We start from the raw sequence: 13,651 nt of genomic DNA, 5'->3' as shown, positions 1-13,651 counted from the left end.
TTTAGGGGGTTTTTTTTGGGGTATTCCCGCCGGGTTTTCGGTGTTGTTTTTGGGGTGTTTTTTTGGTTTTTTTTGGTTTTTTCGGGGCGCCCCTCACCATGCGCAGGTAGTTCATCAGGCTGGTGCCGTGGGGCCAGATCCCGGGCGCGGCGCAGGCCAGGGGCCGCCCCCCGATCTCCTGGCTGCGGTTCAGCTCCCGCACGGCGCCCACCACCACGTGCACGGCGTCGAACAGCAGCGCCGCCGACAGCTGCGGGGAATCCGGGCCTTCTTGGGGTCCCCCAAGAGGGTCTGGGGTCCCCCAAGAGGGTCTGGGGTCCCCAAATCCCCACCCAAAAACTCCCAAGGATTCGGGTTCTCTGAAACTCCAAATTTCCAATTTTTTGTCATTTTTTTTCCCTTGATTTCTGAGTCCCTCCAAGATTTTTGGGGTTCGTCCAAGGTTTTTTGGGTCTCCTCCCAGTGTTGGGGTCCCCCAAGAGGGTCTGGGGTCCCCACATCCCCGCCCAAAAACTCCCAAGGATTCGGGTTCTCTGAAACTCCAAATTTCCAATTTTTTGTCATTTTTTTCCCCTTGATTTTTGAGTCCCTTCAAGATTTTTGGGGTTCCTCCAAGATTTTTGGGGTCTCCCCCCAATTTTTGGGTCCTCCAAGAGGGTCTGGGGTCCCCAAATCCCCACCCAAAAATTCCCAAGGATTCGGGTTCTCTGAAACTCCAAATTTCCAATTTTCTGTCATTTTTTCCCCACGATTGTTGAGGTTCCTCAGAGATTTTTGGGGTCCATTCCAGGTTTTTGGGATATCCCCCAAGTTTTGGGGTCCCACCTTTGATTTTCACCCCCAGACCCCCAAAATTTTATCATTCCCTCAAACTTTCTGTTTCTCCCCCATTTTTTCACCATTTCCTTCCACGATTTTTTGTGTTCCCCCCAAAATTTCCAAGTTTTTGGGGGTCCCCCAAATTTTCCACTTCCCCAGATTTTTTTTCCTGATTTTTGGTGACTTTCACCCCCAAATTTTCACAGTTCCCAAAACTCTTCGTTCCTCCCCCATTTTTTCACCGTTTCTCCCGGAATTTTTTGCCTTTCCCCCCAAATCCCCCTCCCCGCCCCGGGTTTTTTCGGGGTCCCCGGGGGTTTTTGGGGTCCCCCAAATTTTCCAATTCCCTGCATTTTTTTTTGAGGGCATTCCTGCCAATTTTTGGCGACTTTCACCCCCAAATTTTCACAGTTCCCCCAAAAATCCTCACGATTTTGGCACGCCCTCAAACCTTTCCATTTTTCCCCATTTTTTCAAATTTCCTTCCCTATTTTTTTGTGTTCCCCCCCAAAATTTCCAGGCTTTTTGGGTCCCCCCAAATTTTCCACTTCCCCAGACTTTTTTCCCCAGTTTTTTTGCAATTTTCACAGTTCCCAAAACCCTTCGTCCCTCCCCCATTTTTTCACCGTTTCTCCCGGAATTTTTTGCCTTTCCCCCCAAATCCCCCTCCCCGCCCCGGGTTTTTCGGGGTCCCCGGGGGTTTTTGGGGTCCCCCCTCACCGCGGGGCCGGGGTAGGGCCCCAGCTCGCAGCTCTCGCGCCAGGACATGTTGAGGCTCCGCACGAACTCGGGGTAGAAGCGGTGGCTGGTGTTGAACATGGAGAAGCCCAGGACGGTGGCCGGGGCGGCCGGCAGCGAGTCCAGCCGCAGCAGCGGGAAGTCCTGCGGTCATTTCGGGGCATTTTGGGCAATTTTCGGTCATTTTGGGCAATTGGCAATTTTCGGTCATTTGGGGTCATTTGGAGCCATTTTGGGTCATTTCGGGCAATGGGTGGTCAAGGGGTCACTGTGGTCACGGTGGCCGGAGCGGCCGGCAGCGAGTCCAGCCGCAGCAGCGGGAAGTCCTGCGGTCATTTCGGGGAATTTTGGGCAATTTTGGGTCATTTTGGTCATTTTGGTATCGTTTTAGTCATTTGGAGACATTTTGGGTCATTTTGAGGCCATTTTGGGGCTGTTTGGGGTCACTGAAATTCATTTGGGGTCACTGTGGTCACAATGGCCACAGCAGCGGGAAGTCCTGCGGTCATTTTCGGTCATTTTGGGCCATTTGGAGCCATTTTGGGTCATTTTTGGGTCATTTGGAGCCATTTTGGGTCATTTTGGGGCTGGTTGTAGTCACTGAAATTCATTTGGGGTCACTGTGGTCACAATGGCCACAGTAGCGCAAAGTCCTGAGGTCATTTTGGGGAATTTTGGGTCTTTTTGTGTCCCTTTGGGTCATTTGGAGCCATTTTGGGTCATTTGGAGCCATTTTAGGTCATTTCGGGCAATGGGTGGTCAAGGGGTCACTTGTGGTCACAGTGGCCAGAGCAACAGGAAGTCCTGCAGTCATCAAGGTCATTTTGGGTCATTTTGGGCCATTTTGGGGCCATTTTGGGTCATTTGGAGCCATTTTGGGTCATTTTGGGCCACTTTGGGTCATTTGGAGCCATTTTGGGTCATTTTGGGGCTGATTGTGGTCACTGAAATTCATTTGGGGTCACTGTGGTCACAATGGCCGCAGCAGCAGGAAGTCCTGAGGTCATTTTGGGGAATTTTGGGTCTTTTTGTGTCCCTTTGGGTCATTTGGAGCCATTTTGGGTCATTTGGAGCCATTTTAGGTCATTTCGGGCAATGGGTGGTCAAGGGGTCACTTGTGGTCACAGTGGCCGGAGCAACAGGAAGTCCTGCAGTCATCAAGGTCATTTTGGGTCATTTTGGGCCATTTTGGGGCCATTTTGGGTCATTTGGAGCCATTTTGGGTCATTTTGGGCCACTTTGGGTCATTTGGAGCCATTTTGGGTCATTTTGGGGCTGATTGTGGTCACTGAAATTCATTTGGGGTCATTGTGGTCACAATGGCCGCAGCACCAGCAAGTCCTGCAGTCATTTTGGGTAATTTTGGGTCTTTTTGTGTCCCTTTGGGTCATTTGGAGCCATTTTGGGTCATTTTGGGGTCATTTGGGACCATTTTGGGTCACTCAGGGGTCACTCACCATGGTGGTCAGGATGTATTTGTAGAACGTCGACGTCATCCCCAGCTCCGAGGCCTGGGGGGCACCAGGGTGGGTCTGACCCCCCCAAATCCCCCAAAAAATCACCCCAAAATCCCCAAAAACCGAAAAAAAAATCACCCCTCCCAAAAAACTCCCAAATCCCAAAAAAAAACTCAAAACCCAAAAATATCACCCCCAAATCCCAATAAACCCCTCAAAATCCCCCAAATCCCCTCGATCCTCCCAAAATCCAGCCAACCAACCCGAAACTCCTAAAAACCAACACAAAACCATCCCAAAATCAACACAAAACCACCCCAAAATTTAAAAAAAAAAAAAAAATCAACAAAAAAAAGCCACGGAACTCCCAAAAATCCACACAAAACTCCCAAAGATTGACAAAAAAAAAAAACACCCTGAAACTCCCAAAAATCAAAAAAAGCGCCACAAAAATCAACAAAAAACTCCCAAAAAATCAACAGAGAACTCCCAAAAAATTGACACAAAACTCCCAAAAAATTGATGCAAAACTCCCAAACATCCACAGAGAACTCCCAAAAATCCACACACAACTCCTGAAAACTGACACAAAACCACCTCAAAACTCCCAAAAATTGACAAAAAAAAACCCCACAAAACTCCCAATAATTGGCACAAAACTCTCCAAATTAACACAAAACCACCCCAAAACTCCCAAAACTCGACAAAAAAAAAATGCCACAAAACTCCCAAAAACCAACACATAATTCCCAAAAACCAACACAAAACTCCCAAAAATCCACACAAAATTCCCAAAAACCAACACAAAACTCCCAAAAACCCACACAAAATTCCCAAAAAATCAGCACAAAACTGCCAAAAATCAACACAAAACCACCCCAAAACTCCCAAAAACCGCCCCAAGCCCCCCAAAACGCCCCAAAATGCCCCAAAACGCCCCGAAACGCCCCGAAACGCCCCGAAGGCCCCGACCTTGGCGAGCACCAGGCCGGCGGTGGCGGCGCTGCCGTCGATGATGATGGTCGGCACTTTGTCGTCGCGGATTTCCTTCAGCAGCGGCGTCGGGTCCTGCTCGGCGTCCAGGACCCGCACGGAGAGCGACTCGCGGGAGATGAGGAACTGCCGCACCAGCTCCTCCAGGCGCAGCAGGCCTGGCGACCCAAAAAACCCGAAATTCAACCCAAAATCTGCACCGAAATCCACCCCTTAATAGCTAAAATCAGCTCCAAAATCGGTCACAAAAACCCCGAAATCAGCCCCAAAATCTGCACCAAAATCGGTCACAAACCCCCTGAAATCAGCTCCCAAATCTGCAATGAAATCCACCGCAAAAAACCCCAAAATTCATCCCAAAATCAGTCACAAAACCCCTAAAATTCACCTCAAATCCAGCTCAAAAATCAGCCACAAAATCCGTCAGAAAAAAAACCCAAAATCGGTCACAAACCCCCTGAAATCAGCCCCAAAATCCACCCCAAAATACCTGAAATCAGCCCTAAAATCAGCAAAAAAATCCACCCCAAAACACTGAAATGAGCCCCAAAATCCACCCCAAAATTAGCCCCAGAACCCCCAAAATCAGCACCAAAATCAGCCCCAAAAAACCCTAAAATCAGCCCCAAAACCCCAAAGCCGGGACGCGCACGGAGAGCGACTCGCGGGAGATGAGGAACTGCCGCACCAGCTCCTCCAGGCGCAGCAGGCCTGGCGACCCAAAAAACCCGAAATTCAACCCAAAATCTGCACCGAAATCGGTCACAAAATCAGCTGCAAAAACCCTGAAATCAGCACCAAAATTGGCCACAAAATCAGCTCCAGAACCAGCCCCAAAATCGGCCACAAGAACCCCAAAATCAGCACTGAAATCAGCTCCAAAAATCAGCCCGAAATACCCAAAATCCACCCCAAAATCTCCCCCAAAAACTTCAAAAAAATCAGCCCTAAAATCAGCACAAAAATCAGGACCAAAATTGACCCCAAAATGAGCCCAAAACCCCCAAAATCAGCACCAAAATCAGCACCAAAATCAGCCCCAAAAACCCTAAAATCAGCCCCAAAACCCCAAAGCCGGGACGCGCACGGAGAGCTCCTCCAGGCGCAGCAGGCCTGGCGACCCAAAAACACCGAAATTCAACCCAAAATCAGCCCCAAAATCCACCCTGAAATCAGCTCCAAAATCCACCTCGAAATCAGCCCCAGAAACACCAAAATCAGCAAAAAAATCAGCTCCAAAACCAGCACCAAAACCACTAAAATCCAGCCCAAAATCAGCCCTAAAATCAGCTCCAAAATCAGCACCAAACCCCAAAAATCCACCTCAAAATCTCTCCCAAAAACTCCAAAACCAGCCCCAAAATCAGCCCTAAAATCAGCACCAAAATCAGCATCAAAAACCCAAAAACCAGCCCCTAAATCCACCCCAAAATCTGCCCCAAAAACCCCAAAACCAGCCCTAAAATCAGCACCAAAATTGACAGCAAAATGAGCCCAAAAACTCCAAAATCAGCCCCAAAATCGGCATCAAACTCAGCACCAAAAACCTCAAAATCAGCCCCAAAACCACAAAGCCGGGACCCGCACGGAGAGCTCCTCCAGACACAGCAGGCCTGGGGACCCAAAAACACCGAAATTCAACCCAAAATCTGCACTGAAATCGGCCACAAAATCAGCCCCAAAAACCCCGAAATGAGCCCCAAAATCTGCACCGAAATCGGTCACAAAATCCCTGAAATCAGCCCCAAAAATCTGCACCGAAATCGGTCACAAAATCCCTGAAATCAGCCCCAAAATCTGCACTGAAATCCACCCAAAAAAAACCCTGAAAATCACCCCAAAACCAGCTCAAAAATCAGCCCCAAAATCGGTCACAAAAACCCTGAAATCAGCCCCAAAATCTGCCCCAAAATCATCCCAAAACCCCCTGAAATCAGACCCAAAATCATCAACAAAACCAGCCCCAAAATCAGCACCAAAATCTGCCCCAAAATCAGCACCAAAATCAGCCCCAAAAACCACAAAACCTTCCCCAAAATCGGCCCCAAAACTGGCCACAAAAAACCCAAAATGAGACCCAAAAACCCCCAAATCCACCCCAAAATCAGCCCCGAAATTAGCCCGAAAATGTCTCTTAATCCCCCCAAACCCCAATAAATCCCAATAAATCACTAATAAACATCAATAAATCCCAATAAATCACCAATAAGTCCCAATAAATCACCAATAAATACCAATAAATCCCTAATAAATCCCCAATAAATCCCAATAAATACCAATAAATACCAATAAACTCAAATAAATCCTAATAAATGCCAATAAATCCCTATAAATCCCAATAAATCACCAATAAACCCCAATAAATCCTAATAAATCACCAATAAATCCTAATAAATCCCAATAAATCACCAATAAACCCCAATAAATCATAATAAACCCCCATTAAATCCTAATAAATCACCAATAAATCCCAATAAATCAAAATAAATAAGCAATAAATCCCCAATAAATCCCAATATATCACAATAAATCCTCATTAAATCCTAATAAATCCCCAAAAAATCCCAAAAAATCACGAAAAACCTCAATAAATCCCCAATAATAGATGTCTCACACTCGGCCCTGGCGCAGATGAGGGAGGCCGGGGGGGCGCGGAGGCTGCGCAGGAGCCCCCCCAGCGCCTGGCTCACGTCCTCGTTGCTGGGGTAGAGGCTGAGCGCCGCCAGGCGCAGCAGCGGCGGCCGCGGCGCGTCCTCGGGGCCCACGCGGATGTGCGGGATCTGGGGGTGGCACCGGACACAAATCAGCGTGAAATCGGTGAAATCAGGGCGAAATCGGTGAAATCAGGGCGAAATTTGTGAAATCAGCATGGAATCAGAGAGAAATCAGGGCGAAATCGGTGAAATCAGCACGGAATCAGAGAGAAATCAGGGCAAAATCGGTGAAATCAGCAGGGAATCAGAGAGAAATCAGGGCAAAATCGGTAAAATCAGGGCAAAATTGGTGAAATCAGGGCAAAATCGATGAAATCAGGGCGAAATCAGTGAAATCAGCTCAGAATCAGAGAGAATCGGAGAGAAATCAGTGAAATCAGCATGGAATCAGTGCAAAATAGGCAAAATCAGCACAGATTGGCAAAATCAGCACAGAATCAGCGAGAAATTACTGCAAAATTGGCAAAATCAGGATGCAGTCAGCACAAAATCAGCAAAATCAGCACAAAATCGGCAAAATCAGCACAGAATCGGCAAAATCAGCACAGAATCAGCAAAATCAGCACAGAATCAACACAAAATCGGCCAAATCAGCACAAAATCAGCACCAAAATCAGCGCTAAACTGGTAAAATCAGCAACAAAACCACCAAAATTGGCACAGAAATCAGCGCAAAATCAGCACAAAGTCAACGCAAAATCAGCACCAAAATCAGCACCAAGAACAACAAAATCAGCACAGAAATCAGCGCAAAATTGGCAAAATCAGCATGGAATCAGCACAAAATAGGCAAAATCAGCGTCGAAATCAGCACAGAAATCAGCAAGAAAACAGCACCAAATCAGCACCGATATCAGCACAGAAATCAGCACAAAATCGGCAAAATCCACTCTGAAATCAGCCCTGAAATCCCCAAAATCAGCATCAAAATCTGCACCAAAATCTGCACCAAAATCAGCAAAAAATCATCAAAATCAGCACCGAAACCAGCACCGAAATCAGCGCAGAAATATCACCAAAATCAGCCATGAAATCAGCACAAAATCAGCAAAATCCGCACCAAAATCAGCACCAAAATCTCAAAATCCACCCTGAAATCCCCAAAATCAGCACTGAAATCAGCCCTAAAATTAGTCCCACAATCAGCACCAAAATTAGCCCAAAACCTCTGAAATCAGCCCCGAAATCAGCATCAAAATCAGCACCAAAACAGGCAAAGTTAGCACCGAAATCAGCAAGAAATCAGCAGAAATCAGCACAAAATCGGAAAAATCAGGACAAAATTAGCACCAAAATCAGCACAAGATCACACCAAAACAGGCAAAATTAGCACCAAAATCAGCGCAAAATTGGCAAAATCAGCACCAAATCAGCACAAAATCTGCACAGAAATCAGCAAAATCAGCACCAAAACCACCAAAATCAGCCCAAAAATCAGCTCCAAAATCCTCAAATCAGCACCAAAATGACACTGAGGGGACATTGGGGGGATTTGGGGTTTTTGGGGTGATTTTTTGGGGTTTTTGGGGTGATTTGGGGGGTCAATTTTGGGGTGTTCCCGGGGTGTTTTGGGGGTGACTTTTGGAGTGGTTTTTGGGGTGAATTTTGGGGTTTTTGGGGTCGCTCACCTCCTTCTCCCCGCAGATGTGACTGAGGTGGGGGGATTTGGGGTTTTGGGGTTTTTGGGGGTCCTGGATGGGTTTTTTGGGGTGAATTTTGGGGTTTTTGGGGATCCCGAGGTGGTTTTTGGGGTGAATTTTGGGTTTTTTGGGGTCGCTCACCTCCTTCTCCCCGCAGATGTGACTGACCGTGGCCGCAGCGGCCGGGCTGGCGGCCGGACCCAGCACGGAGACCACGCCCTTGGGCAGGATCTGGCACACTGGGGGGACCCCAAAATCCCCCTGAACCCCAAATCTGAACCCCAAAATCCTCCTGAACCCCAAATCCACCCCAAAACCCAACCCTGAAAACCCCATGAACCCCAAATCCCCTGAAATCCCCCCAAATCTGAACCCTGAACCCCAAACACCTCCCAGTCCCCTCCCAGTCCCTTACTGGTATTTTTGCTCCCCTAAATCCCCCCTGATTTCCCCTCCCAGTGGCTCCCAGTCCCTCCCAGTTTATCCCAGTATAAACCAGTCCCTCCCAAACCCCTCCCAATCCCCCCAAACACCCCTCCCAGTCCCCTCCCAGTATAAACCAGTATAAACCAGTCCCTCCCAATCCCCTCCCAGTTTATCCCAGTTTATCCCAATCCCCTCCCAGTTCCTCCCAATCCCCTCCCAGTATAAACCAGTCCCTCCCAGTGCTGTACTGGTGTCGGTGGTCTCGTACTGGTTGTCCCGGGCCAGCTCGAACACGTCCACCTCCAGTGCCCCCCAGACCCCTCCCAGTATAAACCAGTGCCCCCCAACCCGCCCCAATCCCACTCCCAAACCCCTCCAGTATAACCCAGTCCCTCCCAGTGCCGTACTGGTGTCGGTGGTCTCGTACTGGTTGTCCCGGGCCAGCTCGAACACATCGACCTCCAGTGCCCCCCAGTACAAACCAGTGCCCCCCAGTGGCTCCCAGTGGCTCCCAGTCCCTCCCAAACCCCTCCCAGTTTATCCCAGTCCCTCCCAGTCCCTCCCAGTATAAACCAGTCCCCTCCCAGTGCCGTACTGGTGTCGGTGGTCTCGTACTGGTTGTCCCGGGCCAGCTCAAACACGTCCACCTCCAGTGCCCCTCAGTCCCCTCCCAGTATAAACCAGTGCCCCCCAGTGGCTCCCAGTCCCCTCCCAGTATAAACCAGTGCCCCCCAACCCGCCCCAATCCCACTCCCAAACCCCTCCCAATATAAACCAGTCCCTCCCAGTGCCGTACTGGTGTCGGTGGTCTCGTACTGGTTGTCCCGGGCCAGCTCGAACACATCGACCTCCAGTGCCCCCCAGTATAAACCAGTGCCCCCCAACCCGCCCCAATCCCACTCCCAAACCCCTCCCAGTATAAACCAGTGCCTCCCAGTGCCGTACTGGTGTCGGTGGTCTCGTACTGGTTGTCCCGGGCCAGCTCGAACACATCCACCTCCAGTGCCCCCCAGTATAAACCAGTATAAACCAGTCCCCCAAACCCCTCCCAATCCCCCCCAAACACCCCTCCCAGCGTCTCCCAGTATAAACCAGTGCCTCCCAGTGCCGTACTGGTGTCGGTGGTCTCGTACTGGTTGTCCCGGGCCAGCTCGAACACATCGACCTCCAGTGCCCCCCAGTACAAACCAGTGCCCCCCAGTGGCTCCCAGTCCCTCCCAAACCCCTCCCAGTTTATCCCAGTCCCTCCCAATCCCCTCCCAGTGTGTCCCAGCCCCTCCCAGTCCCCTCCCAGTATAACCCAGTTTATCCCAGTGCCGTACTGGTGTCGGTGGTCTCGTACTGGTTGTCCCGGGCCAGCTCGAACACATCGACCTCCAGTGCCCCCCAGTATAAACCAGTGTAAACCAGTCCCCCCAAACCCCTCCCAATCCCCCCCAAACACCCCTCCCAGTCCCTCCCAGTATAAACCAGTGCCGTACTGGTGTCGGTGGTCTCGTACTGGTTGTCCCGGGCCAGCTCGAACACGTCCACCTCCAGTGCCCCCCAGTCCCCTCCCAGTATAAACCAGCGCCCCCCAACCCGCCCCAATCCCACTCCCAAACCCCTCCCAGTATAAACCAGTGTCTCCCAGTGCCGTACTGGTGTCGGTGGTCTCGTACTGGTTGTCCCGGGCCAGCTCGAACACGTCCACCTCCAGGCGCGCCGGGGGCCGCCCCCCGCCCGGGCCGTTGACGCGCTCGCGGGCCAGCGCCAGCGCCAGGCGCTCGCCCCGCCCGCAGCCCCCCCCGCTCGTCCAGGATGGCGGCTGGGGGGGGGCACAGCGGGGTCGGGCACCCCCGGAAACCCCCAGACCCAAAACACCCCGAAATCAACCCAAAAAACCCCAAAATCCAAAAAAAACCCAAAAAACACCAAACCCCCACAAAATTACCCCAAAATGACCCAAAAATTAACCAAGGCCCCCCACCCGCAGCCCCCCCGCTCGTCCAGGATGGCGGCTGGGGGGGGGCACAGCGGGGTCGGGCACCCCCGGAAACCCCCAGACCCAAAACACCCCGAAATCAACCCAAAAAACCCCAAAATCCCAAAAAAAACCCAAAAAACACCAAACCCCCACAAAATTACCCCAAAATGACCCAAAAATTAACCAAGGCCCCCCACCCGCAGCCCCCCGGCTCGTCCAGGATGGCGGCTGGGGGGGGGCACAGCGGGGTCGGGCACCCCCGGAAACCCCCAGACCCAAAACACCCCGAAATCAACCCAAAAAACCCCAAAATCCCAAAAAAAACCCAAAAAACACCAAACCCCCACAAAATTACCCCAAAATGACCCAAAAATTAACCAAGGCCCCCCACCCGCAGCCCCCCGGCTCGTCCAGGATGGCGGCTGGGGGGGGGCACAGACGGGTCGGGCACCCCCGGAAACCCCCAGACCCAAAACACCCCGAAATCAACCCAAAAACCCCCAAAAAAACCAACAAAAAACACCAAAACCCCACAAAATTACCCCAAAATGACCCAAAAATTAACCAAGGCCCCCCGCCCGCAGCCCCCCCGCTCGTCCAGGATGGCGGCTGGAGGGCACAGCGGGGTCGGGCACCCCCGGAAACCCCCAGACCCAAAACGCCCCGAAATCACCCCAAAAAAAAACCCGAATTCCCCAAAAAACCCCAATAAAATACTAAAAATTACCTAAAAATGACCCAAAATGACCCAAAAATGAACAAAATCCACCCCCCCCGCTCATCCAGGATGGCGGCTGGGGGGCACAGCGGGGTCGGGCACCCCCGGAAACCCCCAGACCCAAAACACCCCGAAATCAACCCAAAAAACCCAAAATCCCAAAAAAAACCCAAAAAACACCAAACCCCCACAAAATTACCCCAAAATGACCCAAAAATTAACCAAGGCCCCCCACCCGCAGCCCCCCGGCTCGTCCAGGATGGCGGCTGGGGGGGGGCACAGCGGGGTCGGGCACCCCCGGAAACCCCCAGACCCAAAACACCCCGAAATCAACCCAAAAAAACCCCAAAAAACCAAAAATTGCCTAAAAATGACCCAAAATGACCCAAAAATGAACCAAAAATGAACAAAATCCACCCCCCCCGCTCGTCCAGGATGGCGGCTGGAGGGCACAGAGGGGTCGGGCACCCCCGGAAACCCCCAGACCCAAAACACCCCGAAATCAACCCAAAAAAAACCCAAAAAACTAAAAATTGCCTAAAAATGACCCAAAATGACCCAAAAATGAAACAAAAATGAACAAAATCCACCCCCCCCGCTCATCCAGGATGGCGGCTGGGGGGGGGCACAGCGGGCTGGGGCACCCCCGGAAACCCCCAGACTCCAAAAAACCCCAAAAAGACCCAAAAAAACCCCCCAAAATTACCCCAAAAATCCACAAAAAAATTTCCCCAAAATCCCCGAAATCCTCAATTTTCCCCAAACTTCCCCTGACCCTGTGACCCCCCGAGAACCCCAAACCCCCCAAAATCCCAAACCGCCCCAAAACCCCCAAACTCCAAAGCCCAAAAACGCCAAATCTCACCCCAAACCCCCCAAAACCCCAAAACCCCCAAAAAATTCCATAAAAACCCAAAATCCCCCCGAACGCCCCCCAAAAAACAAAAAGTATCCCCTAAAATAAAGAAAATACCCCAAAAACCCCAAAACCCTAAAAAAACCCCCAAAATAAAACGCAAATTAAACAAAAAAATTAAAATAAAGCCCCAAAAATCAACACAAAACCCAGAATAAACCAAAAAAACCCCCAAAAAAACGAAATAAAACCAAAAAACCAAAAAACTCCCCAAAGAAACCCAAGAAACAAAAAAGAAACCCAAAATAAAAACCAAATTAAACAAAAATATCAAAATAAAGCCCCAAAATCAACAAGAAACCCAGAATAAACCCAAAAAAACCCAAAAAATCCTCCAAAAAAACTCCAAATACCCCCCAAAAAACCCTAAAAACCCCCAAATACCCCAAAACAAAAAAAAAAACAGAAGAAAACCCAAATAAAACTAAAAAAAAAAAAAAAAAATCAAAATAAAGTGCCAAAAAACAACAAAAAACCGAAAAAAAACCAAAAATCCCCCAAACTCCCCAAAAACCCGCCAGAAAACCAAAAAAAAAAACCCAAAATAAAACCCAAATAAAACAAAAAAAATAAAATAAATCCCCAAAAATCAGCAAAAAACCAGAATAAATTAAAAAAAAAAAAACCTCCAAAAAACCTCCAAAAAATCCCAAAAAAAACCCCCAAAATAAAACCCAAATTAAACAAAAAAATCAAAATAAAGCCCCAAAAATCAACAAAAAACCCAGAATAAACCCAAAAGAACCCCAAAAAACCTCCAAAAAAACCCCCAAAAAACCCCAAAAAATCAAAAAACCCCCAAAATAAAACCCAAATAAAATTTTTTAAAAAGTCAAAATAGAGCCCCAACCCCCCCCCAAAAAATTACAAAAAATCAAAATAAAACGCAAAAAAAACCCAAAAAAAACCCAAAAAAATCCCAAAAAACCCCCAAAAATCCCCCAAAACCCCCAAATTCCCCCAAATTTTCCCGAAATCCCGGTTTCTCACCCATGCGCAGCGCGGGGGGCCCGGGGGGGGTCCCGGGGGGGGTCCCGGGGGTCGCGGCTCCCGCCAGGAGCAGCAGCAGCAGCGCGGGGGGGGAGGGGCGCGGCATCGCCCCCTCCTCATCGGGAGGGGGAGGGGCGGGGGGGGCTCCGGCCGCCTGCGGGGGGAGGGGCGGGGTGAGGGGGGGGGGGGAGGGGGGAGACCCCTCCCCAAAGAAACTGACATAAACTCGAAATTACCCCAAAATTACCGAAATTACCCCAAAATTACCCGAAAT

General features: G+C 49.9%; 1 protein-coding gene across 1 annotated transcript in view; it reads right to left on the bottom strand.

Moving 5' to 3' along the window:
• Positions 1 to 13,523, bottom strand: part of GRIK5 (glutamate ionotropic receptor kainate type subunit 5) — a 36,967-nt gene extending 23,444 nt beyond the window's left edge. Inside the window, 8 exon segments of the mRNA XM_064406176.1 lie at positions 98 to 250; positions 1,540 to 1,701; positions 3,015 to 3,068; positions 3,987 to 4,165; positions 6,622 to 6,787; positions 8,503 to 8,600; positions 10,429 to 10,594; positions 13,378 to 13,523. Of these exon segments, the coding sequence (XP_064262246.1) occupies positions 98 to 250; positions 1,540 to 1,701; positions 3,015 to 3,068; positions 3,987 to 4,165; positions 6,622 to 6,787; positions 8,503 to 8,600; positions 10,429 to 10,594; positions 13,378 to 13,497 (1,098 nt within the window). The 5' untranslated portion in view covers positions 13,498 to 13,523.
• Positions 13,524 to 13,651: the final 128 nt, after the last annotated feature.

This window comes from Passer domesticus, unplaced genomic scaffold, assembly GCF_036417665.1.
Source record: "Passer domesticus isolate bPasDom1 unplaced genomic scaffold, bPasDom1.hap1 HAP1_SCAFFOLD_150, whole genome shotgun sequence".
NCBI lineage: Eukaryota > Metazoa > Chordata > Aves > Passeriformes > Passeridae > Passer > Passer domesticus.
The sequence above is the reverse complement of the archived record's forward strand: the minus strand, read 5'-3'. Positions and strand labels throughout refer to the sequence as shown.